This window comes from Rutidosis leptorrhynchoides, chromosome 1 (genome assembly GCF_046630445.1).
Source record: "Rutidosis leptorrhynchoides isolate AG116_Rl617_1_P2 chromosome 1, CSIRO_AGI_Rlap_v1, whole genome shotgun sequence".
In the NCBI taxonomy this organism is placed as follows: Eukaryota; Viridiplantae; Streptophyta; class Magnoliopsida; order Asterales; family Asteraceae; genus Rutidosis; species Rutidosis leptorrhynchoides.
The window spans coordinates 289083902-289111073 of record NC_092333.1 but is presented as its reverse complement, the minus strand read 5'-3'; the positions used below and the strand labels follow the sequence as shown (position 1 = coordinate 289111073).

The 27172-nt window shown below is 30.9% G+C and overlaps 2 protein-coding genes across 2 annotated transcripts; both read left to right on the top strand.

Annotated features, from left to right (window-relative positions):
• The first annotated feature begins 1090 nt into the window (after window positions 1–1090).
• Window positions 1091–1741, top strand: LOC139898406 (uncharacterized). Its single transcript, XM_071881137.1, has one exon. The coding sequence runs from the start codon at window positions 1091–1093 to the stop codon at window positions 1739–1741; it is 651 nt and encodes a 216-aa protein (XP_071737238.1).
• A 17303-nt stretch (window positions 1742–19044) lies between these two features.
• LOC139898388 (uncharacterized) lies at window positions 19045–19599 on the top strand. Its single transcript, XM_071881118.1, has one exon. The coding sequence runs from the start codon at window positions 19045–19047 to the stop codon at window positions 19597–19599; it is 555 nt and encodes a 184-aa protein (XP_071737219.1).
• The last annotated feature ends 7573 nt before the right edge of the window (window positions 19600–27172 follow it).

The following is a 27172-nucleotide window of genomic DNA, read 5'->3' as shown; positions in this document are numbered from 1 at the left end:
TAGTCGGTAATTTATGGAACAAAAGAGGATTTTTCATATTTAAATATGTGTTTATTATTTGTGCTGTTCTTTTAATGGAACGACCCGTAACCGAATCCAGGTAGAGGACTTCAGATATGATGAGATGGAAAAAGTTTGATATTCGGGGAAACTAACTTTATCGTTTATTTTAAATTTAGTTATGAGGTCTCATGAGGAGATATATGAAGGCTATGAAATTGAGCATGACGGAAGGCTTATCACAATATTTTCTGCTCTAAACTACTGTGATCAGGTAACTAATTTAATTTGTATTTAATTGTATACTTCTTGATTAATTTTGTTGGCATCGTTTGCAAGTATACATGTGTGTGTAATGTGCTTAGTACATTCATTTTTTTACTTATTTTATATTTATCTTTTTCTTTTTGCGGTTTATGAATTTTTTTGTTATTGCAGATGGGTAACAAGGGTGCTTTCATTCGTTTCGAAGCTCCCAACTTGGAGCCCAAGATGGTCACATTTTCAGTTGTGGTTAATCCTTCATGCCTTATTTCAGTATATACCATCTTTATCATCAACCCTAAATTTGTCATTTTTTTTATACTTATTCAAAATTTATATAATTATATTATAGTGCACATTCAGCCATACCCTGATGTGAAGCCAAGGGCATAAAATTATATTTAAACCATGTCATTATTACAGCAGTCGTATAATAGTTCAAGGTGTAAAATGTAATTTATAGAAGTTGGAGGATTAAAGTTGTATTTTTGATTAGATGTCTTTGCTTGTTAGGTTGTTAGAGGTGGTTAATGACGGTTCGTAAGTTTTTAGGGTTTATATACCTATTGTGAGTCATTTTTCATGTAATTTTTCCAATTGAATGAGAATATGAAGTTCTTTCAATCTCAATCTTGTGCTTGATTCACCATTGCTAAAGCTTATTATGGTATCAGAGCGTAGCAGTGGTTAAGTTTCTTCATTCGATTTGTTTTCAATCGTTCAATTTGTTTTCAATTTGATATCGTAGCTGTTCGATTTGGTTCTGTGAACCGAATTAGGAATTGTTTCATCAAATTGAAGTGATTTTAAAGCTTCCGCAAGTATTATGGATCCTCAATTGTTTCAGAATCCTTTGTTTCTTCATCCTTCTGACGGACCTGGTTCGCTGTCTATCCAAGAGAAGTTGACTGGAGCACAAAATTATAGGTCATGGCGTCAATCTATGGAAATTGCTTTGTCAACCAAAAGGAAGATCGGCTTTGTTATAGGTACAATTGTCAGAGTTGATAAAGATCCGATTAAGGCAGAAATGTGGGATACATGTAATAATATGGTTATAAGTTGGATTATGAATTCTGTTTCTGAGTCTATTGTTAAATCTATTATGTTTGTTGGCACTGCATCTGAGATTTGGACTCAATTGGAGAAGAGGTTTGCGTTAAGTAATGGTTCACAAAAATACAAGTTGCATAAAGACACATATGCAAATGAACAACTAGGTAATCCAGTTAGTGACTATTACACTAGGTTTAAGTGCATTTGGGAAGAAATTGACTCATTGAGTGAATTACCTAGAATTGCTAATGTAACTGCTGAGATTACAACTTTTTTAGCTGCTCTTAACAAGCAAAAGGAAGAAGAACACTTGTTTCAATTCCTTAATGGCTTGGATGATAAATTTAGTGCTTTGAGGAGTCAGCTTTTGTTAATGACACCTCTTCCCACTGTTGAGACTGCTTGTGCTACGATTCAATAAGAAGAATCACAAAGAGAAATGTTTACTTCTGTTGAATCAACTGCTTTGTATAGTAAAGTCAACCCTGGTTCAAGAAATGCTGGTCAAGGAGGTAACCAAGGTGGTAAAGGTTGTTCTATCTGTGGTAACAAATATCATATTGCTGATAAATGTTGGGAGAAGGTTGGTTATCCTGCATGGCATTACAAATACAAGCAGCAATTGAAACAGCATAGCAATGTGAAACCAAAAGGTGTTACTAATGTCAAGAAAACTGCAGCTACAGTTCAAGGGAATAATGTGATTTTCACAAGTGAACAGTTTGAGCAATTGTTAAAGTCTCTTCCTCAACTGACCAACAATGATGCTCAGTGCACTGTTGCAGATTCTGATGATGAAATAGATCATCATTTTGATGTAGGTACACTTCCTAGTAATTCATCTGTTACAAAATGGATTTTAGACACAGGTGCCACAGATCACATGACTCCTATGTCTAGTTGTCTAATTGAGTCAAGCAATTTGATTTTTAAACCCTACATCAGGTTACCAAATGGTAATACTTCTATTATATCACATGTTGGCAAAGTTAAATTGGAAAATCAAATGCTACTCAAAGATGTCTTGGTTGTTCCTTCTTTCAAGTTTAGTCTGCTATCTGTACCTAAGTTAACCAACGATCAGTCTTGTGTTGTTATCTTCTACTCTTTGTTTTGTGTCATTCAGGACTTGAAAACAAAGAGAATACTGGGACTAGGTAGAAGAAAGGATGATCTATACTACTTGGAGAATGTTCCTCTTGATCAACTTGATGAGAAATTTGTACAAATGATTTCTTCTTCTGTGAATAATCTTAGTTTGTTCTCAATAAAGGATGGTAGTGTTGCTAATTCAAGTAAACTTGTAATGTCATACAGTTTATGGCACAATAGACTTGGTCATGTGTCTGATTCCAAAATGTAGTATATTCCTTCTGTACCTTCTCAGATAATAAAGGATAATGTTGATATTTGTATGTTATGTCCTATGGCTAAGCTTACTAAGCAATCATACAAACTGAGTAATTCACATAGTGCAGAATGTTTTCACCTTGTTCACATAGATGTATGGGGGCCTTACAAAGTTGTTACTGAAGGAAAGTACAGGTACTTTCTCACAATTGTTGATGATTGCACCAGAGCAACATGGGTTTACTTGTTGATAAATAAGAGTGATTGTTTTACTATGTTTAAGTCATTCACCAAATTTGTTAAAAAGCAATTTACTAAAGACATCAAAATTGTGAGATCAGACAATGCTTTGGAGTTCATAAAAGGTGAAATGGGCAAGTACTTAGCAGATTTGGGCATAGAACTTCAGACATCCTGTCCAGATAGACCTCAACAAAATGGTAGAGTAGAAAGAAAGCATAGGCACATTTTGGAAATTGCTAGAGCCTTGAGGTTTCAAGCTCAACTTCCATTAAAATATTGGGGATATTGTGTTACTACAGCAGTCTATCTTATTAATCGTTATCCTTCTACTATTCTCAAGAATAAAACACCATATGAGGTACTTCTCAATAAAATCCCAACTTATGATCATTTAAGAGTCTTTGGTTGTTTTGCCATGGCATACAATCCTTCAAGGAATGTTGACAAGTTCCAAGAAAGAGGTGTTCCTTGTGTGTTTATAGGATACCCTTCTAATCAAAAAGGATACAAGTTGTTAAACCTTATGAATCATTCTGTGTTTGTGTCAAGAGATGTAGTATTTTATGAGCAGATTTTTCCATTTTCAAATGAGGGTGCAAAACAGTTTCTTAAACCTATTCCTTCATTGCCTATTTTTGATTCTCAAAAGGAAGTGTGTGATTATGATATACATATCACTTCTGAACCTGTTCAACCAGCTGTAGTAGAACCAGAAGTTGTTTTACCAACTACTCAACCCATACAACCAGTTGCATCAAATCCTAGAAAGTCTACTAGAGTTTCAAAAGCACCAGTGTGGCAACAGGATTACATTGTTTCAAATACTCCTAGGGCAAATCAAGTTTCTACTCCTTGTTTAACTAGTGATTTTCATAGATATGTTACAGCATTAATGGCTACCACAGATCCAGCTCATTTTAAAAATGCAATTAAGGATCCAGGGTGGTGTGAAGCTATGAATGCAGAGCTAAGTGCTTTAGAAACTAATGATACTTGGGAGATAACTACTCTTCCAGAAGGAAAAAAGGCCATTAGTTGTCATTGGATCTTCAAGACTAAGCTCAAAGCAGATGGGTCAGTTGATAGGAAGAAAGCAAGGCTGGTGATAGATGGTAACAGGCAAAGACAAGGAATTGATTACACAGAAACCTTTGCTCCTGTTGCTAAGATGGTGACAGTAAGATCTCTACTTGCAGTTGCAGCCATGTATGATTGGGATGTTTGTCAAATGGATGTTTCCAATGCATTCTTACATGGAGATTTATTGGAAGAAGTTTATATGAAAATGCCAATGGGGTACTTATGTAAGGGGGAGCAGATTCAAAATATTAATCCCACCAATAGTACACCTGCTAAAGTCTGCAAATTGAAGAAATCCCTTTATGGGTTAAAGCAAGCAGCTAGACAATGGTTTGCTAAATTGTCTAGTGCTTTGGTATCCTTTGGTTTTATTCAGTCCAAAGCTGATTACTCATTATTTACCAAAAAGGATAAGGATCAATTTACAGCAGTCCTTGTGTATGTGGATGATCTTTTAATCACTGGTAACAGTAAATGTCATATTGAAGATTTAAAAGATCAACTTAAGTCTACTTTTCATATGAAAGACTTGGGTCAAGTTAGCTACTTTCTGGGTTTAGAAGTTGCAAAATCAAGTCAAGGGCTTTTCATTTCTCAAAAGAAATACACTTGTGATTTGTTGAAGGAGGCAGGTGTTCTCAATAATAAACCTTACAAATTGCCATTGGATCCCAGTCTCAAGCTACAAGCAGATGTTGGTACACCTCTTCAAGATCCAAAAGTGTATCGAAAATACATTGGTAAGCTCATTTATCTCACTATAACACATCCAGATATATGCTATATTGTCCAATTATTAAGTCAGTTTATGCAAGCTCCTACCTCAGTTCATATGCAAGCTGTTAAACATGTACATAGATACATTCTGTTAGCCCCAGAACAGGGTATTTTATTAGCTAAAAATTCTGCAGTTGAACTAAAAGCCTATTGTGATTCTGACTGGGCTAGTTGTGTGAATACCCATCCTAATCCATCCGGACGAAGTCCATATCGATTATAAACGATTCACAACAGTTGATTACATCGCGAGGTACTTGACCTCTATATGATACACTTTACAAACATTGCATTCAATTTTAAAAGACATTCTTTCTTTACAACGAAAATTGACGGCATGCATACCATTTCAGAATATATCCAACTATAATTGACTTAATAATAATCTTGATGAACTCGACGACTCGAATGCAACGTCTTTTGAAATATGCCATGAATGACTCCAAATAATGTTTCTAAAATGAGCAAATGCACAGCGGAAGATTTCTTTCATACCTGAGAATAAACATGCTTTAAAGTGTCAACCAAAAGGTTGGTGAGTTCATTAGTTTAATATAAATAACCATTATCATCATTTTAATAGACCACAAGATTTCCATATACAGTTCTCATAAACATACGTCCCATGCATAGAGACAAAATATCATTCATATGGATTGAACACCTGGTAATCGACATTCACAATATGTATATAAGAATATCCCCATCATTCCGGGATCCTCCTTCGGACATGATATAAATTTCGAAGTACTAAAGCATCCGGTACTTTGGATGGGGCTTGTTGGGCCCGATAGATCTATCTTTAGAGTTCGCGTCAATTAGGGTGTCTGTTCCCTAATTCTTAGATTACCAGACTTAATAAAAAGGGGCATATTCGATTTAATAATCCAGCCATAGAATGTAGTTTTAAGTACTTGTGTCTATTTCGTAAAAACAGTTATAAAAGCAGCGCATGTATTCTCAGTCCCAAAAATATATATTGCGAAAACATTTAAAAAGGGATTAATGAAACTCACGCATATAAATATAGTAAAACAGTTAATAAAGCATTTGCATGTATTCTCAGCCCAAAAATGTAATGAGTAAAAAGGGAGCAAATGAACTCACCTAATGTATTTTGTAGTAAAAATACATATGACTATTTTGAACAATGCAGGGTTGGCCTTGGATTCACGAACCTATATCATTTATATATATATTAACACATATAATGGTAATCGAACAAATTTATGTATTATTAGTGAATTATTTGTTATTTTAATTATGTGTTTGATTAATACCCTAATACATTACATTTATTACTATTTATTATAAAAATAATAGTATAGTTATGTTATATGTAGTAATACATTTTTGTATATATATGTAGATATATCTTTTGTTTGTTAAACTTATATTAATACTAAAATAATATTAGAAATTATAAAAATAATAATAATGATAATAGAGTTAAAAATGATACTTTTAATATTATTGATAAAATGATAACTTTAATAAAAATAATACTTTTAATAAAAATGTTAATTTTGCTAATAATGTATACTAATAATAATAATTATAAAAATAATGATTTTGCTAATAATAATAATAATAATATCAATAATAATAATAATAATAATAATAATAATAATAATAATAATACTTTTACTAAATGATATTTATAAAAATGATATATATATATATATATATTTTTTAACACTAATGATAATAACAATAATATTAATGTTGTTAATAATAATAATAATAATAATAATAATAATAATAATAATAATAATAATAATGATAATAATACTTTTACTAAATGATATTTATAAAAATGATATATATATATATATATATATATATATATATATATATATATATATATATATATATATATATATATATATATATTTAACACTAATGATAATAACAATAATATTAATGTTGTTAATAATAATAATAATAATAATAATAATGATGATAATAATAATTAAAATGACTACCTTACATGGGAAAGGCTTAAAAAAAAAAAAAATTGCTTCAGCCCGGGCTCGAACTCGAGACCTCTCGCTTAACCCCAACAGCACCAAACCATCTGCTCTAAATCGTTTTTCTGTTTTAATTGGTATCTTAATTCTATTTAACCTTATTTCGGTTTTCATCTTCATCATCATCTAACATTCATCTTATAACCTAGGACCATCATCATCATCACAATTCACAGAATCATTACTTATAATCATAAACATAACATAATCATAATTGTAATCATAAACATAATCATGTTTATAATTGTTTTCGATCATCATCAACTTCTCTCGTCATCTTCATCATCATCACAGAAATATTATCATCATCATTACATCCTTATCATCATCGAACATCAACATCAACATAACCACCTTATATTCATCTTCGTCCCTTATCACTATATATCATCGATGCAAGACAGCTGCAACAGCAGCATACCACTCGAGCAGATAGAAAGAAAGCAGTTAACAATCGGCCCAATTCGAAAGTCAACTAATTTAGCTCTACCCATTAAACAAACAAGCCCAAGAGACACTCAATTGGCCCAACAAAACAACATCATAAACCCAATGATATAACAAACACAGCCCAAAATATATAAAATATCAAAACCAGTTTGTTCACAGGTTAAAAGAGACTTCGTTGTTTGTTTTTTTTTTTATCGACTTTACACCTAGACAACCACTAATCGGCACTCAACAATTAATTAATCATTTTAATTTACCTTAATCATGTTTCCTTACTTTATCATGTGCATCATCCATCTGTGACAAAAACGTGTGGTAGGCAAGTTTAAAAGTGTTGCCTGATTGAAAATAAGAATAGAAGTGAAACAGTGCAGGTGTCGGTTGTTTGTCTTGGGTTGAAAGAGAAACGAAAAGTCCAAAAAAAATTGTAGGCTGTTGTGATCAAAATGGTGGTGGTTGTTGTCGATGGAAAGGTGATGGTGGATCGAAAAAAAAATAATGAAGGTTGTGGTGGTATTTGTAGGTTTGGTTGAACAGAAATTTTAAAGAGAGTAGGAGAGGTGTGGTCCAGTTTTTCTTTGTGGTTCTAACGAGACAAGCAGAAGTAGCAGTTTAAAGATAATAGGTGAGGGTTGATGTATGGTGGCCGTGGTAATGTAAGGAAAATTGAGCAGGTGATGGTTATGGTGAGGGTGATGATTCATGGTGGAAGGTGAATGAAGGTGGTATGGTTGGGGTGTTAAACCGAAACAACAACTTTATTAACTAAAGGTGATCGAGAAGAATAGTATATGGGTTTCTTTGTTTTGGTTGTTCAAACAATAGTATAGCAGCAGGTGAATGTTTGTTGGTTGTGTATAGGATTATGAGTACTCCATTTGTGATGAGAGTTTGTGGTGAAAAGTTTGGGTCATGAATAAGAGAGAATGATAGAGAGACACGAGTGAGAGAGATGTGGAAGAGGTAATGGTATTAGAAAATGGTATATGGTTGTCGATGGATATATGTATATATGTATCTCTTGCATATATATGTATATGTATAATGGAAATATGCAGATTCTATGAATCATTGGTGGAAAGGAAACAAAAAACTACACAGCAATTGGATAATAATTGTAATAGTTAGCAGCCACTAAGTTGGCATCATCTACCAACAAATTTTCGGGGTAATATATTGTGCTCCGTTGTTTACTCAGTGACGAATAAAAGTAGACATAAAATTTCCAAATTTTTAGATTAAGTTTCTTTAATTATTTCAGTTATTATGGTATAAAATTTGTTCATTATTTATTAAATACAAATTACATTAATTGTTCGCTCCCAACCCCAAGTAAGATATAAAAAGTTTTAAAATTTAATAACTAGGTCCTAAATACATTTTTAGTAAGTCTAAAATTTATAGATCTCATTTTCGAATCACCGTTTATTTCAAAATCATATAAGTTTGTTAAAATAATCATTTGAATGATAAACGAGTGTTATTATTGTTTCCTAAATGAATTTAAAACAATTTATTTTTTGAATTACATTATATTTACATAAATATATATTAACTAACAATTTAATTATTAATTCAAAACATCAAATCATATAATACTTTATTTAATACCTCAAATTATTATTTATGAACTTATATATATATATATATACACATATTTATTTTTAAATAATTGTTCGTGAATCGTCAGAAATGGTTGAAGTCAAATGGTAATTGAATATATGAACATAGTTCCAAAATTTTCGATACTCAACATTACAGACTTTGCTTATCGTGTCGGAATCATATAAAGATTAAGTTTAAATTTAGTCGAAAATTCTCGGGTCGTCACAGTACCTACCCGTTAAAGAAATTTCGTCCCGAAATTTGAGTGAGATGGTCATGGATGACAATAAGTATGTTTGCATGACGAATGATAGTTGCAGAATAGAGTTTTATCACCATTGAATAAATTGAATAAAACGATTCAACTACTCGAAGCGTACGAATGAAGCAATTACTAAATAGTGAAATGTGAAAGATAAGTTTCATCATAACTTTTGACTAGTCATGGTTAAATTTAGAAAATAAGGTGCGTCTTAACTCTTGACGTTGTCTTGGTTGAATTCCGGAATTCAAGGGATTTAAAGAAAATCTTCGAAATCAAAAAGATTTGATTCTTCGGCGAATAAGGAAATTAAGATCTCTCGAATTAAATGCGGTGATCTGCTTCGATTACTCTGTCTGATTTTTCCATTATAAATCAAACTCTTCCGTTCCATTATTCTCACCATTCCTATACTTTCCTTCTTGTTTCATACATCCAAAAGATTCTGAAAATGCTTAATCCATTTCTGATCCTTGTCCTCATCCTTATTATCGCAACAATCATTCTCTTTTTTCAACTTCCACCAGAGGAATATGCTTTCTTCTACTTCGCTCTCGGGATTATAATGTTTTTAAATCTCCCGTGTCTTTATGTTGCGATAAACATTGATATACACGGTTTTTAATTTATGTTTTGTTATCGGGCTTTATATTCTCCCTTATATTTCAAAGCTCTATGCTTTTGTTTTCTCTTCCCGACTTCAAGTCAAGCGATTAATGGTCCGGAATTTGTAGATATAGAGTCTCGAATGATTATAATGTTCTAAGCAGGAAGGAACGTGATAGCACGATTTGAATTTTAAATTTATCAACATCACGAAAAATAGAACCATCAAGAATACATTTTCTTGATTTGTTCAGGAGTTAAGTAGAATGAAAGAGTTATGTGACATGGCACATGATGACGTTATGATCTGTGAATTATAATGTTCCATTTAGAAACTCAGCATGACTTACTGTAATATAATCACGTTGATCAAGTGTCATTATATTATACTAATTCATGCATCAGTTCCCAACACTACTTCAAAAACATTTATTTTTAAGCTCCAAAGTTTACAGAATATAGAAATTAACAGTTTCTATAGGATGTAACACTGATAGCACGAAGAGATTAATGATTTTAGATAAGATTAGTTATGAAAATATATTCAGAAATATCGTGGATAATTTAAAATGAAAGATACGATAATATCTTTGAATATCTAAGATCAGAGGATAATGGAAACTATTGTCCGTAAGGGTTTAGAGTAAGGAGCAAGATATTCGCTAAAGACTTCAGCAGGCATTGAATCTTTTGGATTCTTTGAAGTCAAACTTATTCTTTCTGTTTTGTCCACGATTTCCTTCATAGTTTCGCATAATCTGCTTTTTGGTACTAAATTTTCTCTTGAATATTTCCAATATAATGATACACAGGAAGCACGAAGAGGTATATAATTTCAGACGAGAATATTTATGAAAATATCCTCAGAAATATCGAAGATATTGATGATGATATTTTGGAATTTCTAAGTTCGCTGGTTGATGGAGAAAGATTTTCCGCAAGATTTTAACATGACTTCGGAGTAAGATATTCTCTAAAGATTTCAACGGATCCAGAATTATCTGGATTCTTTGAATATAGAGTATGGTCCTTGTATTTGTCCTTGGTCTCCTTCATGGGTAGCTCAATCTGTTTTTTTTTTTTTCAATACCCAATTTTCTATTGAGCGTTCGTAACACTCCTTTCTTTATCATCAAAATTTTGGCCGTTTAGACCATCTAGCATTTTTCTGTTTCCTCTGCATTTAATGCTATGATATCTGAATCATCGGTTATGAATCCGAGGTGGTTTCAGGAGAATTGTGTTTTTAGATGATTAAACGCGGATGGTAAGAAGGTGGAATATGAAAGGTTCTCTGGTAACAATAAAAGGACACGCGTATATATCAACGTTATAATAAGGTTGTTTCGTACGAAAAGTTGAAGTAGGCTTGCTGGAGCTGTGACAAACTTGGCTAATTTGGAGAGGAATTGCAAAGTTATTTTCGGTAATAATAACGCTAAAGGAATTATCACAGATACGTGTTAAACGTTTGCTTAGGTTCCGAGAGTTTTTCAGATGCATAGATGTATGCATAAATTTTTTTTTTCCTTCCGTAGATGAAGTACGGTTGGTTCATCCTCTCGATTGAGGTGTTTTCAAGAATTTATGAAGGATTTGGACGCAGATTGTAATCATCGAGATACAATTGAGGTTTAAGATGAAATCAAGTGGCAAACTTGAAGAATTGTTTAGTTTCATATGTTATAATCAATATTTTAATTCATTTTAATTGTCCAATGTTGATAGTCCTCAGCTGATAGTCCACAGTTAGCAATTCCATAATTCATATATAATTATATATATAATATTCGAATTAATTAATACGTATCGTGACCCGTGTACATGTCTCAGACTCGATCACAACTCAAATTATATATATTATTATAGAATCAACCTCAACCCTGTATAGAGAACTCGATCATTACTGCATATAGAGTATCTATGGTTATTCCAAATAATATATATAGATGCGTCGATATGATATGTCAAAACCTTGTATACGTGTCCCGATATTTAAAGTGCGTAAAAATAAATAACAGAAATTAAGTACCGATAAATAAAGTGCGTAAAGTAAATAACAGAAATTAAATGACGATAAATAAAATTGCGAGAATGTAAATTGTGAGAATGTAAATTGCGATAATTAGATTGCGATAAATAAAATGTAATCAGTTAGCTAGGAACAATTAGCTAGGAACAGTTAGCGTGGATTCTTAACACAATTTCCATAATTAATTAGTCTGTTTCTAACAAATTTTATTTTGTCATATGTTTTCTTCATTATGCCACTTGTTGGATTCAGATAAATCAAAATTCCAAATATGAAATTGATTGAAAATGGTTACTCTGTGTTGACGGATATGTATATCTGTGGATGCAAGTAGGATAGTAATTGTCTGTTGAATCAGATTCGAAGAACGTACAATGTAACTTTTTAATGTGAAATCTAAATATTCCTCGGGTTTTACCTACCCGTTAAAATATTTTCACCATTAACAGTTTGTACAAAAGAATTTTTAATTACAATCTTTATGGAAATATACTTGCATATATATTTTCTTCATATGTAATTATGGATTTAATGAGTTAATATGATATTAATCTCATTTGATTTACCGTTAGAACAAGAATATATATAATCTCTAAAACATTAGAGATTTCATAATCATCATGTCGAACGAAGATAAATGATGTAGAACGATACATAGAACGATGATTATACGCGAGTTATAGAATGAGATGTTGAGGTGTGTGATGTTGAAACTTGGGTTGTTGGTGGTACTGTTGGTGCTAGTGATGTTGCTGAAGCTGGTACGTTTTGCAACATATTTTCTAAGGCTACAACTCGGGTGCGTAGCTCGTTGACTTCTGCTATTACTTCGGTTTGATTGTCGGTCGGAACGATTGGATGATTAAAGTTTAGAATTTTAGATAGAATACAATTGTGGTGAGATATTCGGGAAATGAGGGTGAAAATGATATTTCGGACTGGTTCACCGGTAAGTGCTTCAGGTTCCTTGCCAAGAGGTAAATTCGATTGGTGGAAGGGATCGCCTTCTTCGCGTCTCCATTGATTAAGTCGACTACGAACCCATAGATGAATTGGGGATGACTGATTGGTGGATTCATGCCGATGACGTTGTTTTCGGAGCTTAGGTGAACATCTATGTCGGAATAGCTGTCGGAATAACTATCGGAATAGCTATCGGAATCTGAGGGACTCGAACTGGTTGCAGGATTCATCTCGTACGATCAGATGAAGGATTTTCAATAAGAAATAGATTATAGGATGTAGATTAGTACCCTGCGATACATAATTTACATATGCATATATAATACTAAAATCCCATAAGTTACGGAGGAATCTACGGAAGTTGTCAGGCAAAGTTACAATAACAGATACGCTAAGATATGAAGTAGCAGATACGCTAAGATATGAATTTTGTCTATACACTATTCATGCAATCAATGCAATAAGATGTGTCTAGGCTAAGGATGATAAGCAAGTGATTCTCTAAGAATGATAAGCAGGTAATTTTTGACACGAAATGATAAGCAAAACTTTTGACATGCAGACACGGTCGAAGTCCAAACTCACTAATGCATCCTAACAACTATCAGTTAGACACACTAATGCAAGACCCGGTTCGCTAAGACTACCGCTCTGATACCAACTGTGAATACCCGTCCTAATCCATCCGGACGAAGTCCATATCGATTATAAACGATTCACAACAGTTGATTACATCGCGAGGTGCTTGACCTCTATATGATACACTTTACAAACATTGCATTCAATTTTAAAAGACATTCTTTCTTTACAACGAAAATTGACGGCATGCATACCATTTCAGAATATATCCAACTATAATTGACTTAATAATAATCTTGATGAACTCGATGACTCGAATGCAACGTCTTTTGAAATATGCCATGAATGACTCCAAATAATGTTTCTAAAATGAGCAAATGCACAGTGGAAGATTTCTTTCATACCTGAGAATAAACATGCTTTAAAGTGTCAACCAAAAGGTTGGTGAGCTCATTAGTTTAATATAAATAACCATTATCATCATTTTAATAGTACAAGATTTCCATATACAGTTCTCATAAACATACGTCCCATGCATAGAGACAAAATATCATTCATATGGATTGAACACCTGGTAATCGACATTCACAATATGTATATAAGAATATCCCCATCATTCCGGGATCCTCCTTCGGACATGATATAAATTTCGAAGTACTAAAGCATCCGGTACTTTGGATGGGGCTTGTTGGGCCCGATAGATCTATCTTTAGAGTTCGCGTCAATTAGGGTGTCTGTTCCCTAATTCTTAGCTTACCAGACTTAATAAAAAGGGGCATATTCGATTTAATAATCCAGCCATAGAATGTAGTTTTAAGTACTTGTGTCTATTTCGTAAAAACAGTTATAAAAGCAGCGCATGTATTCTCAGTCCCAAAAATATATATTGCGAAAACATTTAAAAAGGGATTAATGAAACTCACGCATATAAATATAGTAAAACAGTTAATAAAGCATTTGCATGTATTCTCAGCCCAAAAATGTAATGAGTAAAAAGGGAGCAAATGAACTCACCTAATGTATTTTGTAGTAAAAATACATATGACTATTTTGAACAATGCAGGGTTGGCCTTGGATTCACGAACCTATATCATTTATATATATATTAACACATATAATGGTAATCAAACAAATTTATGTATTATTAGTGAATTATTTGTTATTTTAATTATGTGTTTGATTAATACCCTAATACATTACATTTATTACTATTTATTATAAAAATAATAGTATAGTTATGTTATATGTAGTAATACATTTTTGTATATATATGTAGATATATCTTTTGTTTGTTAAACTTATATTAATACTAAAATAATATTAGAAATTATAAAAATAATAATAATGATAATAGAGTTAAAAATGATACTTTTAATATTAATGATAAAATGATAACTTTAATAAAAATAATACTTTTAATAAAAATGTTAATTTTGCTAATAATGTATACTAATAATAATAATTATAAAAATAATGATTTTACTAATAATAATAATAATAATATCAATAATAATAATAATAATAATAATAATAATAATAATAATAATAATAATAATAATAATAATAATAATACTTTTACTAAATGATATTTATAAAAATGATATATATATATATATATATATATATATATATATATATATATATTTTAACACTAATGATAATAACAATAATATTAATGTTGTTAATAATAATAATAATAATAATAATAATAATAATAATAATAATAATAATGATAATAATACTTTTACTAAATGATATTTATAAAAATGATATATATATATATATATATATATATATATATATATATATATATATATATATATATATATATATATATATATATATATATATATATTTTAACACTAATGATAATAACAATAATATTAATGTTGTTAATAATAATAATAATAATAATAATAATAATAATAATAATAATAATAATAATAATAATAATAATAATAATAATGATAATAATAATTAAAATGACTACCTTACATGGGAAAGGCTTAAAAAAATAAATTGCTTCAGCCCGGGCTCGAACTCGAGACCTCTCGCTTAACCCCAACAGCACCAAACCATCTGCTCTAAATCATTTTTCTGTTTTAATTGGTATCTTAATTCTATTTAACCTTATTTCGGTTTTCATCTTCATCATCATCATCATCTAACATTCATCTTATAACCTAGGACCATCATCATCATCACAATTCACAGAATCATTACTTATAATCATAAACATAACATAATCATAATTGTAATCATAAACATAATCATGTTTATAATTGTTTTCGATCATCATCAACTTCTCTCGTCATCTTCATCATCATCACAGAAATATTATCATCATCATTACATCCTTATCATCATCGAACATCACCATCAACATAACCACCTTATATTCATCTTCGTCCCTTATCACTATATATCATCGATGCAAGACAGCTGCAACAGCAGCATACCACTCGAGCAGATCGAAAGAAAGCAGTTAACAATCGGCCCAATTCGAAAGTCAACTAATTTAGCTCTACCCATTAAACAAACAAGCCCAAGAGACACTCAATTGGCCTAACAAAACAACATCATCAACCCAATGATATAACAAACACAGCCCAAAATATATAAAATATCAAAACCAGTTTGTTCACAGGTTAAAAGAGACTTCGTTGTTTGTTTTTTTTATTTTATTTTATCGACTTTACACCTAGACAACCACTAATCGGCACTCAACAATTAATTAATCATTTTAATTTACCTTAATCATGTTTCCTTACTTTATCATGTGCATCATCCATCTGTGACAAAAACGTGTGGTAGGCAAGTTTAAAAGTGTTGCCTGATCGAAAATAAGAATAGAAGTGAAACAGTGCAGGTGACGGTTGTTTGTCTTGGGTTGAAAGAGAAACGAAAAGTCCAAAAAAAATTGTAGGCTGTTGTGATCAAAATGGTGGTGGTTGTTGTCGATGGAAAGGTGATGGTGGATCGAAAAAAAAATAATGAAGGTTATGGTGGTATTTGTAGGTTTGGTTGAACAGAAATTTTAAAGAGAGTAGGAGAGGTGTGGTCCGATTTTTCTTTGTGGTTCTAACGAGACAAGCAGAAGCAGCAGTTTAAAGATAATAGGTGAGAGTTGATGTATGGTGGCCGTGGTAATGTAAGGAAAATTGAGCAGGTGATGGTTATGGTGAGGGTGATGATTCATGGTGGAAGGTGAATGAAGGTGGTATGGTTGGGGTGTTAAACCGAAACAACAACTTTATTAACTAAAGGTGATCGAGAAGAATAGTATATGGGTTTCTTTGTTTTGGTTGTTCAAACAATAGTATAGCAGCAGGTGAATGTTTGTTGGTTGTGTATAGGATTACGAGTACTCCATTTGTGATGAGAGTTTGTGGTGAAAAGTTTGGGTCATGAATAAGAGAGAATGATAGAGAGACACGAGTGAGAGAGATGTGGAAGAGGTAATGGTACTAGAAAATAGTATATGGTTGTCGATGGATATATGTATATATGTATCTCTTGCATATATATGTATATGTATAATGGAAATATGCAGATTCTATGAATCATTGGTGGAAAGGAAACAAAAAACTACACAGCAATTGGATAATAATTGTAATAGTTAGCAGCCACTAAGTTGGCATCATCTACCAACAAATTTTCGGGGTAATATATTGTGCTCCGTTGTTTACTCAGTGATGAATAAAAGTAGACATAAAATTTCCAAATTTTTAGATTAAGTTTCTTTAATTATTTCAGTTATTATGGTATAAAATTTATTCATTATTTATTAAATACAAATTACATTAATTGTTCGCTCCCAACCCCAAGTAAGATATAAAAAGTTTTAAAATTTAATAACTAGGTCCTAAATACATTTTTAGTAAGTCTAAAATTTATAGATCTCATTTTCGAATCACCGTTTATTTCAAAATCATATAAGTTTGTTAAAATAATCATTTGAATGATAAACGAGTGTTATTATTGTTTCCTAAATGAATTTAAAACAATTTATTTTTTGAATTACATTATATTTACATAAATATATATTAACTAACAATTTAATTATTAATTCAAAACATCAAATCATATAATACTTTATTTAATACCTCAAATTATTATTTATGAACTTATATATATATACACATATTTATTTTTAAATAATTGTTCGTGAATCGTCAGAAATGGTCGAAGTCAAATGGTAATTGAATATATGAACATAGTTCCAAAATTTTCGATACTCAACATTACAGACTTTGCTTATCGTGTCGGAATCATATAAAGATTAAGTTTAATTTTAGTCGAAAATTCCCGGGTCGTCACAAGTTGCCCAATGACAAGGAGATCTACAACTGGTTACTGTATTTTGTTAGGTGATTCTCCAGTTTCATGGAAATCAAAAAAACAAGGTGTTGTGTCTAGATCTTCAGCTGAGGCAGAGTATCGTGCTATGGCTTTAACGTGTTGTGAGATAACCTGGTTAGTTAGCTTGTTAAAGGATTTAGGGCTTAATGATTTGGGTCCTGTTCAGTTGTTATGTGATAACCAGGCAGCTTTGCATATTGCTGCAAATCCAGTGTTTCATGCTCGTACCAAGCATATAGAGGTTGATTGCCATTTTGTTCGTGACAAATTGAAAGATGGGACTGTTAAACCGAGTTATGTTCATACAAAGTCTCAGTTAGCAGATGTATTTACCAAGATTGTAAGTGTTGATCAGCATAACAGTCTTCTACGCAAGTTAGGAGTTTCCTCTTCATCTCCCTCCTAACTTGAGGGGGAGTATTACAGCAGTCGTATAATAGTTCAGGGTGTAAAATGTAATTTATAGAAGTTGGAGGATTAAAGCTGTATTTTTGATTAGATGTCTTTGCTTGTTAGGTTGTTAGAGGTGGTTAATGACGGTTCGTAAGTTTTTAGGGTTTATATACCTATTGTAAGTCATTTTTCATGTAATTTTTCCAATTGAATGAGAATATGAAGTTCTTTCAATCTCAATCTTGTGCTTGATTCACCATTGCTAAAGCTTATTACATTGATATCTGATTTTTACATTGTTTTAAGTTTAGTTAGGTGTGACAAGATTGAAAATATTAGAAGTTTATTTTTATAGGTAAGTCTATCTGTGTTCCAATTTGTCGTTGACTTGATTTATCTCTATCATGGATCAAATTATATTCTATCTATCTATCTTCTATCTACTAAATAAAACTCAATCATTGGAGCTGTCAATTGACCTTACATTACATCTAATATTAAAATTACTCGTAATATCTATATTCTCTCTATATCTATAATCTATAATTTATCTTTAATCTATATCTATATCTATAATTATAATTAACCCCCACCCATTTCTTCCCTTTCCTCTTCCCCTTGTCTTCTTTTGACTTCTTTCTTCCCTCCAATTCATAATCAATCTCTCCCTCTCTCTTACATTTCGTTCACAACGGTGACCAAACGCCGACGATGGCTGCGTTACCACTTATGCTGCTGGTGGATTGTTAGCTCGTGGTTGTCAATTTACTTCTACAATTGTTTTTCTTGTACGGGTATTCAATTATCCTTTGCCATTTTTTTCTGATTACTTAGTCCGGCTTCATGCTATACAAAGAATTAACAATTTACAGAAATTGATTGTAATTATTCATCTGTGTAATTAACAAAATTGAATCATGTTTTGTGGGTCGTAATATAACGAAGAGTTGAATTTGTGAATGAATGGTTAATTAGTTTTACAGGGAAAAAAAATGGACGGCGATGATAGGTTACGGCGACGGAGGAGCCTCCATGAACGGCTAGGATTAGCATGTTGTGGGTCCATTTGGGGCATCAGACCCTCTACCATGAGCATCCATGGTGACGACGACCACGTTGGCCTTGTTGACCAAGTTGATCAATTACCAGAAGTGATTCGGACCCTGCCGGACTCAAATTCGGATCTTGATTGCGTTTTCCCTTCTCCCCGGATGAATCTTGCTGCCGCGTTAGCAGCTGAACGCCAGTCTCGGTCAACCGTGGAAGGTGGAGAATCGTTGACTTCGGACAACAATAGGCTGACTACACCGGTGACGCCATCAAGGGTGTCATTGATGAGATTGTTGGAAGAAACGGACGATCAGGATGAAAAGGAAGTAATGGGGAATGATCTAGTGTGTTGCGTGTGCATGGGAAGGAAGAAGGGTGCTGCGTTTATACCGTGTGGGCATACATATTGTAGGGTGTGTTCCAGGGAGTTATGGTTGAATCGAGGTTCTTGTCCTCTTTGTAATCGTGCTATCCTCGAAATCCTTGATATATTCTAAGTTCATGTTCTCTAGTGTATCTATATCTGATTATTACTACTCCATTATTGTAAGTATACAATATCGAAATTTATAGATTTTACACATTAATCTAGCTCGTTAGTTGTTACCCCTTTTCTTACATCTCATATGTCATAATTGTTGAACAGTTATATGATGTTTAGTTGGTTGTCTTGTTTTGGTTGTTTGGGAGTTTGTTGACTTTGATTGTTTCGTATCTATGAGTCTCTTATACTTGTAGACATTTCTATATGTTGTGATATACTCTGTATAAAATTTATTGGGTAACACCCTTTATTCAGAAGTGTGACAGTGCTAGAAATATAAAAGTACCGATGATATTTGTGAAAACATGTTTATAGTGATGACATTTATCATTTCGTTATTCTAATCGATTTGGGTATGAGTTCTTTTGGGTGATCCATGTTATATAAACGTGTTGTGGGTTGAGAATACGATTGTCATCCTTAAATCGTGTAGTCATTTTCCTAATCAAGTATTCCAAGCCACTTAATCACGGGTTACACGAAATCAAGATTGAGATAAGACTAAGAATGAACAATCGTCTCGGCTAAAAGATAATTATTCTACACAATTGTAGAGAGTATAATTTGAATGTTAAAGTGATGAAAGTGAGATTAAAATGTGAAAATTTTGAAACATTTCATCAATGAATGAAACATTATATTTGTAAATAACTAGAGTGAGGAGTGAATAGTTACTTAGTTGATTTTTACAAAGTTTTTCGATTTAGAACTTAAGATAACTATACTGTGATTTGATTTGTTTGTTGACAAGTAAATTAAATACAAAGATAAGGGATAAGAGAACAAACACATAGATTTATAGTGGTTCGGGAAGACGTTAACTAATCTTCCTTAATTCACTCCTCAATTCTAACAAATTGAGAGTTTGTTTCACTACGATACTCCAAACTCGGTGGAGTGTCCGGACACAACAGTAGCTCCTCGATAAGCCGCAACTTATGAATCCTTACGTCCCTTTGAAGAATTCACAATCACCAAATGCTCTTACCACAAGACCCTAATGCTCCAATAAGTGAAACCCTTAACTATCTTCTTGATCCCTTTAAGAAGATAGTTTACAAGTAAACTTATAACTAAGTTTACAATTACACTTGCTAGGATCACTCTAAATAGATTACAATAATATTTAAGTGATATCAGTAAATATATGAAAATGTAAGTGCAAGAGGTGAGTCTTCAAATGCTCTAAGGCTTGACTTGTATAGGCAAGAGAAATTCAAACCCGACATTATGTGGCTCACCTCACGGTCGACCGTGGGTCGACCGTGCAGGTCTCTGATCTCTGAATTTGTAGTCGTTTGAGACCTTTAATTTTGTCATTTTTCCTTATTGCATGGCTGCAATTAGAAGCCAAAAACATCTGAAAAGACCTGCATTACCCCTTTTATCTTGGATGTATTATTGGAAGTTGACATTGGCTTGAAAGAGGAAAGCCCCATTGTACTTCTTGTGTGTCATTGATTTCCCTTTATGGAAAATGCAGAATTTTGATCCTTTGGCAAACCACAAGCTTCCAAACTTCATATCACATGTCTTCAAGGCTTTTGTCTACATTTGATTGCAAGTATATGCATTCATTGGTCACTTGAAACCCTCCAAATAAGACTCATTTGTTTTACATGAAGACTTCTAGGAAGTTATACTAATCACTTATTAAGCATGTAAGTAATACTTAATGATTAATCAAATGGAGAGCATCTCTTTAGTTGGGACTTTAATGACCATCCTAATCATGTCTACCTTTCTTTTTAGATTTAAAATGGATGACTTGCAAAATGACATTTAGCAACAATTATGTGTTTAACATTTATCACAAGCTAAAGTGTCATTAAGTTGTCATTATGTGTGATTAACCAAGATTAGCCTTCTAGTGATCAAAACTCTTTTGGATATGAAGCTGCCAACTATTGTAAGCATGTTAAAATGAGTTTTATAGATTATAGATGCCCCGAGGTGGTCAAACTTTATTTGGTCAAAAATTCGGACAGAGAGAACTGCGGTGGACCCACGGTTGACCGTAGAGTCGACCGTTGTGACGACCCGGAAATTTCTGATAAAATTTAAACTTAATCTTTAAATGAATTCGACACGATAAGCAAGGTCTGTAATGTTGAGTCTCAAAAACGCTTGAACTGTTTATATGAATTCATTTAACCCCAGACTATTCCCGACAATTCACGAACAACTAATTATAAAGAATTATGTGTATATAAATATAATTATATAAATAATATTTTAAATTAATAACCACACTTTAATCATTTGAATTAAAATATAAAATAATATATAGGGTAATTAAGTTGTTATTGAAATAAATATATATATGATTTCGATTCATAATTATTATTATATAGTAATGTATAAATAGTAAATAGTCAATAAATGTTATCTTATAATATATGATATAATTTTTACATAATTAATAAAGTTAAATATTAACAAATTAAATGTAATTACAAGTTAAAGATATAGTTGATATACTAACATTATTATTATTACTCATGTTAAAATTAATATTTGTATTATTGATGGTATTGTATATAATATATATAGATATAAAATTTGATACATTGAAATTGTTATAATATTATTATTACTAATACTATTGTTATCATTATTAATTAGTAGAAAAATTATGATTTTTGTTATTATTATTATTAAAAATTATTTTTTATTTATTTATTATTATCATTACTCTTATTACTTTTATCATTTTATTTCTTTTTTATATTATTTCGATATTATTATTAATATTATCTTTATAAGTATTATTCTCATTATCATTAAAAGTTATTATTATTATTTTAGTTATCATTATTATTATTATTATTATCTTTATTATTAATATTATTAATTCTATTATGATTATTAGTATATATATTATAAAAGGTATTTTTATTAATTATTATTATTGTTAATTACGTATAAGTTAAAATTCATATCAATGATATGAATCTCTCTAACATCACTTTCTAAACTGTGTTGATTATATTTTCATGTCTACCAGTCGATTGCAATTCATACAAAATTACAAGAATAAGTTTAAGGTCATAATCTCCTTTTCATTTTTTTTAATTTTTTTCTCCCTTGGAAGATTCCTCCTGTCGAGTTTACTAACCATAAAACAATCGGGTTATTCACGTTATTAGAAAAATCCATTCAAGTATTCACCATCCATATCGAGTCCAATCACATTTATCAGATATTAGTGTTGAATTTAACAGAAAATAGGAAAAAAGGTCGTTCATCTCTGTTTTGTATTCAATTTTTAAAAAACTCAATTTTGAATTTTATTTTAAAATCCATAAATGCAGTTAAGTTAGGATTCATCTAACTAATCTTTCTGCAAAAATTCGTATTCCAATTCGTCCTATCAAACCCGAATTTTTGAGTCAAACCTTTGGAGTAAAAAGTCAACCAATATGTTCTTCAATCAAATTTGTATTTTCCGTTACGATTCAAGCTAAATTAACGATTTGTAGAGGTTCCATGAAGGTTTTATAACCTAGTTCGTGTTATAACTTTTATCTATAACATTACTAATTACAAAATCATTAATTTTTTTTTCACGACTAACAGTAGCCAGGAGACTGTTTTGATATATTTTTTTTATTTTCTCGATTGATTAAATTATTTAATCATGTTTTAAAGGTATCACAAAATTTCGTTTTTCCTTTTCAACTTCATTTATAAATCGAGTACTTAAATTGCTGTTATGGTTGATTATTAAAACGAGCAGTATGAGTTTGAATGGGAGGAAGAAGATGAAATAGAAACTAGATATGTATATAATTTAAACTGGTATAATCTCATATAAACAAATATGGAAGGATGGTTGGGGGCGTTTATGTGTAAACGAGAGGTCTCGGGTTCTATTTTAGGCTTGGACGTTTATATTTTTTTTAGCTTCTTCTAAGGTAGCCTCACTCTCTTTTATTATTATTATTATTATTATTATTATTATTATTATTATTATTATTATTATTATTATTATTATTATTATTATTATTATTATTATTATTATTATTATTATTATTATTATTATTAATATTATTATTATTATTATTATTATTATTATTATTATTATTATTATTATTATTATTATTATTATTATTACTAAAATTATACTAATTATTATCATTATTATTGCTATGATTTTAGTTACTATTATTGTTACTAGTATTATTGTTATTATATGAAAATGATGATTATTATTATTATTGTTGTTATTATTACTATTATTAGTTATTGCTATTTTTACAAAGTATTATAACTGTTGTTATTATTATTATCATAATTATAAGTAATATATCTACTATTATTATTATTTTCATAAGTATTAATTATGATATTACTTGTAAATTTAAAATTTTAATATTATTATCATGAATATGTTTATTATTATTATCATTATAAGTATGATTATTTATATAATAATGATTACTACTAATATATAATTACTAAAATCATTATTCTAATTATCATTAACTAAAAAAAAATTTATATTTTTAATGTTATTATTATAAATATTATTATTATTATCATTAATATAATTAGTAACAATAATACCTTATTTAGTAATATTAAGTATTATAATTATAATCATTTATATCAATATTAATATAATTTTAGTATTACTATCAATACTATTTTTAACAAACAAATGATATATATACTTATAAAAATATAGTTAAAACATATGACATAACAAAATTTATATATATATATATATATATATATATATATATATATATATATATATATATATATATATATATATATATATATATATATATATAATGAAATACAAAAGTTACTAATACAAAAATTATATCACTAATAATAATATATATATTTGTTTGATTACGATTATACGTTTTAATATATATACGAATGATATAGGTTCGTGAATCCGAGGGGAACCCTGCATTGTTCCGTTGTTCAATATCGTCATATGTATTTTTACTATAAAATACAGTATTGTGAGTTTCATTTGCCTTTTTACCCTTTATATTTTTGGGCTGAGAATACATGCGCAATTTTTTACAAATGTTTTACGAAATAGATACAAGTAATTGATACTACATTATATGGGTGAATGATCGAAGCCGAATATGCCCTTTTTGCTTGGTAACCTAAGAATTAGTAAACCGATCTACTAATTGACACGAATCCTAAAGATAGATCTATTGGGCCTAACGAACCCCATCCAAAGTACCGGATGCTTTAGTACTTCGATGTTTTTTTTATCATGTCCGAAAGATTTCCCGGAATGATAGGGGATATTCTTATATGCATCTTGTTAATGTCGGTTACCAGGTGTTCACCATATAAATGATTTTTGTCTCTATGCATGGGACGTATATTTATGAGAACTGGAAATGAAATTCTTGTGGTCTATTAAAATGATGAAAATGAATGATTGTGATAAACTAATGAACTCACCAACCTTTTGGTTGACACTTTAAAGCATGTTTATTCTCAGGTACTAAAGAAATCTTTCGCTGTGCATTTGCTCATTTTAGAGATATTAGTTGAAGTCATTCATGACATATTTCAAAAGACGTTGCATTCGAGTCGTTGAGTTCATCAAGATTATTATTAAGTCAATTATAGTTGGATATATTACGAAATGGTATGCATGCCGTCAACTTTCGATATAATGAAAGTTTGTCTTTTAAAAACGAATGCAATGTTTGTAAAATGTATCATATAGAGGTCAAGTACCTCGCGATGTAATCATATGTAATGTATTCGTCCTTATGGATTAGGGCGGGTCGACTCATGTGGTATCAGAGCGGTGGTCTTAGAGAACCAGGTCATGCATTAGTGTGTCTAACTGATAGTTGCTTAGATGCATTAGTGAGTCTGGACTTCGACCGTGTCTGCATGTCAAAAGTTTTTCATATCATTTTGTGTCAAAAATTACCTGCTTGTCATTCTTAGGGAATCACTTACTTATCATTCTTAATCTAGACATATTTTATTGTCTGGATTGCATGAATAGTGTACAGACAAAAATTCATATCTTAGCGTATCTGTTACTGTAAGCTTTGCCTGACATATTCCGTAAATTCCTTCGTAATCTACGAAATTTTTTATTCTATATAAATAGATATTCTATATAATTAGAATACCCTCCGATAGCCGGAAATCATTTCATATCAAAAAAAAAAATCCTTTATTCAATCGTATGAAAATGGAACTCTTCACTAATTCAAGTCCCTCGGATTCCGATATGGATTTTCACTCGAGCTCCGAAGGCAGTGTAACCAGAATGAATCAACTAATCAGCCATCCCCAATTCATCTGATGGATTTCTAATCGACTAAACTAATGGAGATGAGTAGAAGGCGATCCTTTCCACCAACCGAATTCACCTCTTGGTGAAGAACCTGAAACATTTACCGGCGAACCTATCCGAAACACCATATCCACCTTCATTCCCAGGATATCTCGCAATGATTATATGATATCCTAAATTCTGAACCTTATTCATCCGCTTGTTCCAACCGACAATCATCCTGGGAAAATAGAAGAAGTCAACGAACTTCGCGCTCGAGTAATTAATTTGGAGAATATGGTGCAAAGATTACAAGCATCAGCATCAACACCGGCAGCAACAGTACCACCATTAGCAGCACCAGCAGCATAACCAGTACCACCATCCACAAAATCCACATCCCATGATTTAACATCACAATCTGTATATCGAGCATCAACGTCTTACGCACCATAGATACCAAGGAGTATCAACAACAACAACCGATGAAGTATTAATCTATAACATCATTGGAGAAACATTCGGTAGTGATTATGTAATCTCTAAAGTCTTAGAGATTATTTATTCTGGTTCCAGCCGAAAATCAAATGAGTTTAATATGATATAAACTCATTAAATCTGTATTACATCTGAAGAAAATATATGTGTATATAGGTTTTCATAAAGATTGTAATTAAAAATTCTTTTGTACAAACTGTTAATGGTGAAAAATTTTTAACAGGTAGGTAATACCCGAGGAATATTTAGATTTCACATTAATAAGTTACACTGTACATTCTTCGAATCTGATTCAACAGTCATTTACTATCCTATTTACCTCCATAAGATATACGAATCCGTTCACCACAAAATAACCATTTTCATTCAATTTCATATTTGGATTTTGACTTATCGGAATCCAACAAGTGGCATAATGAAGAAAACATTGGACAAAATAAAATTTGTTAGAAACAAACAAATTAACTATGAGAAAGATTCCGTTAAGAATCCACGCTAACTGTTCCTAGCTAATTGATTACATTTTATTTATCGCAATTTAATTGTCGCAATTTATATTCCCGCAATTTTATTTATCGTCATTTAAATTCTGTTATTTATTTTACGCACTTTAAATATCAGGACACGTATACAAAGTTTTGACATATCATATCGACGTATCTATATATATTATTTTGAATAACCATAGACACTCTATATGCAGTAATGCTGGAGTTAGCTATACAGGGTTGAGGTTGATTCTACA

What these genes read in the sequence shown, in the direction of transcription:
- LOC139898406 (XM_071881137.1), top strand. Translation starts at nt 1,091, where the DNA reads ATGGATCCTCAATTGTTTCAGAATCCTTTGTTTCTTCATCCTTCTGAC.
- LOC139898388 (XM_071881118.1), top strand. Translation starts at nt 19,045, where the DNA reads ATGGACGGCGATGATAGGTTACGGCGACGGAGGAGCCTCCATGAACGG.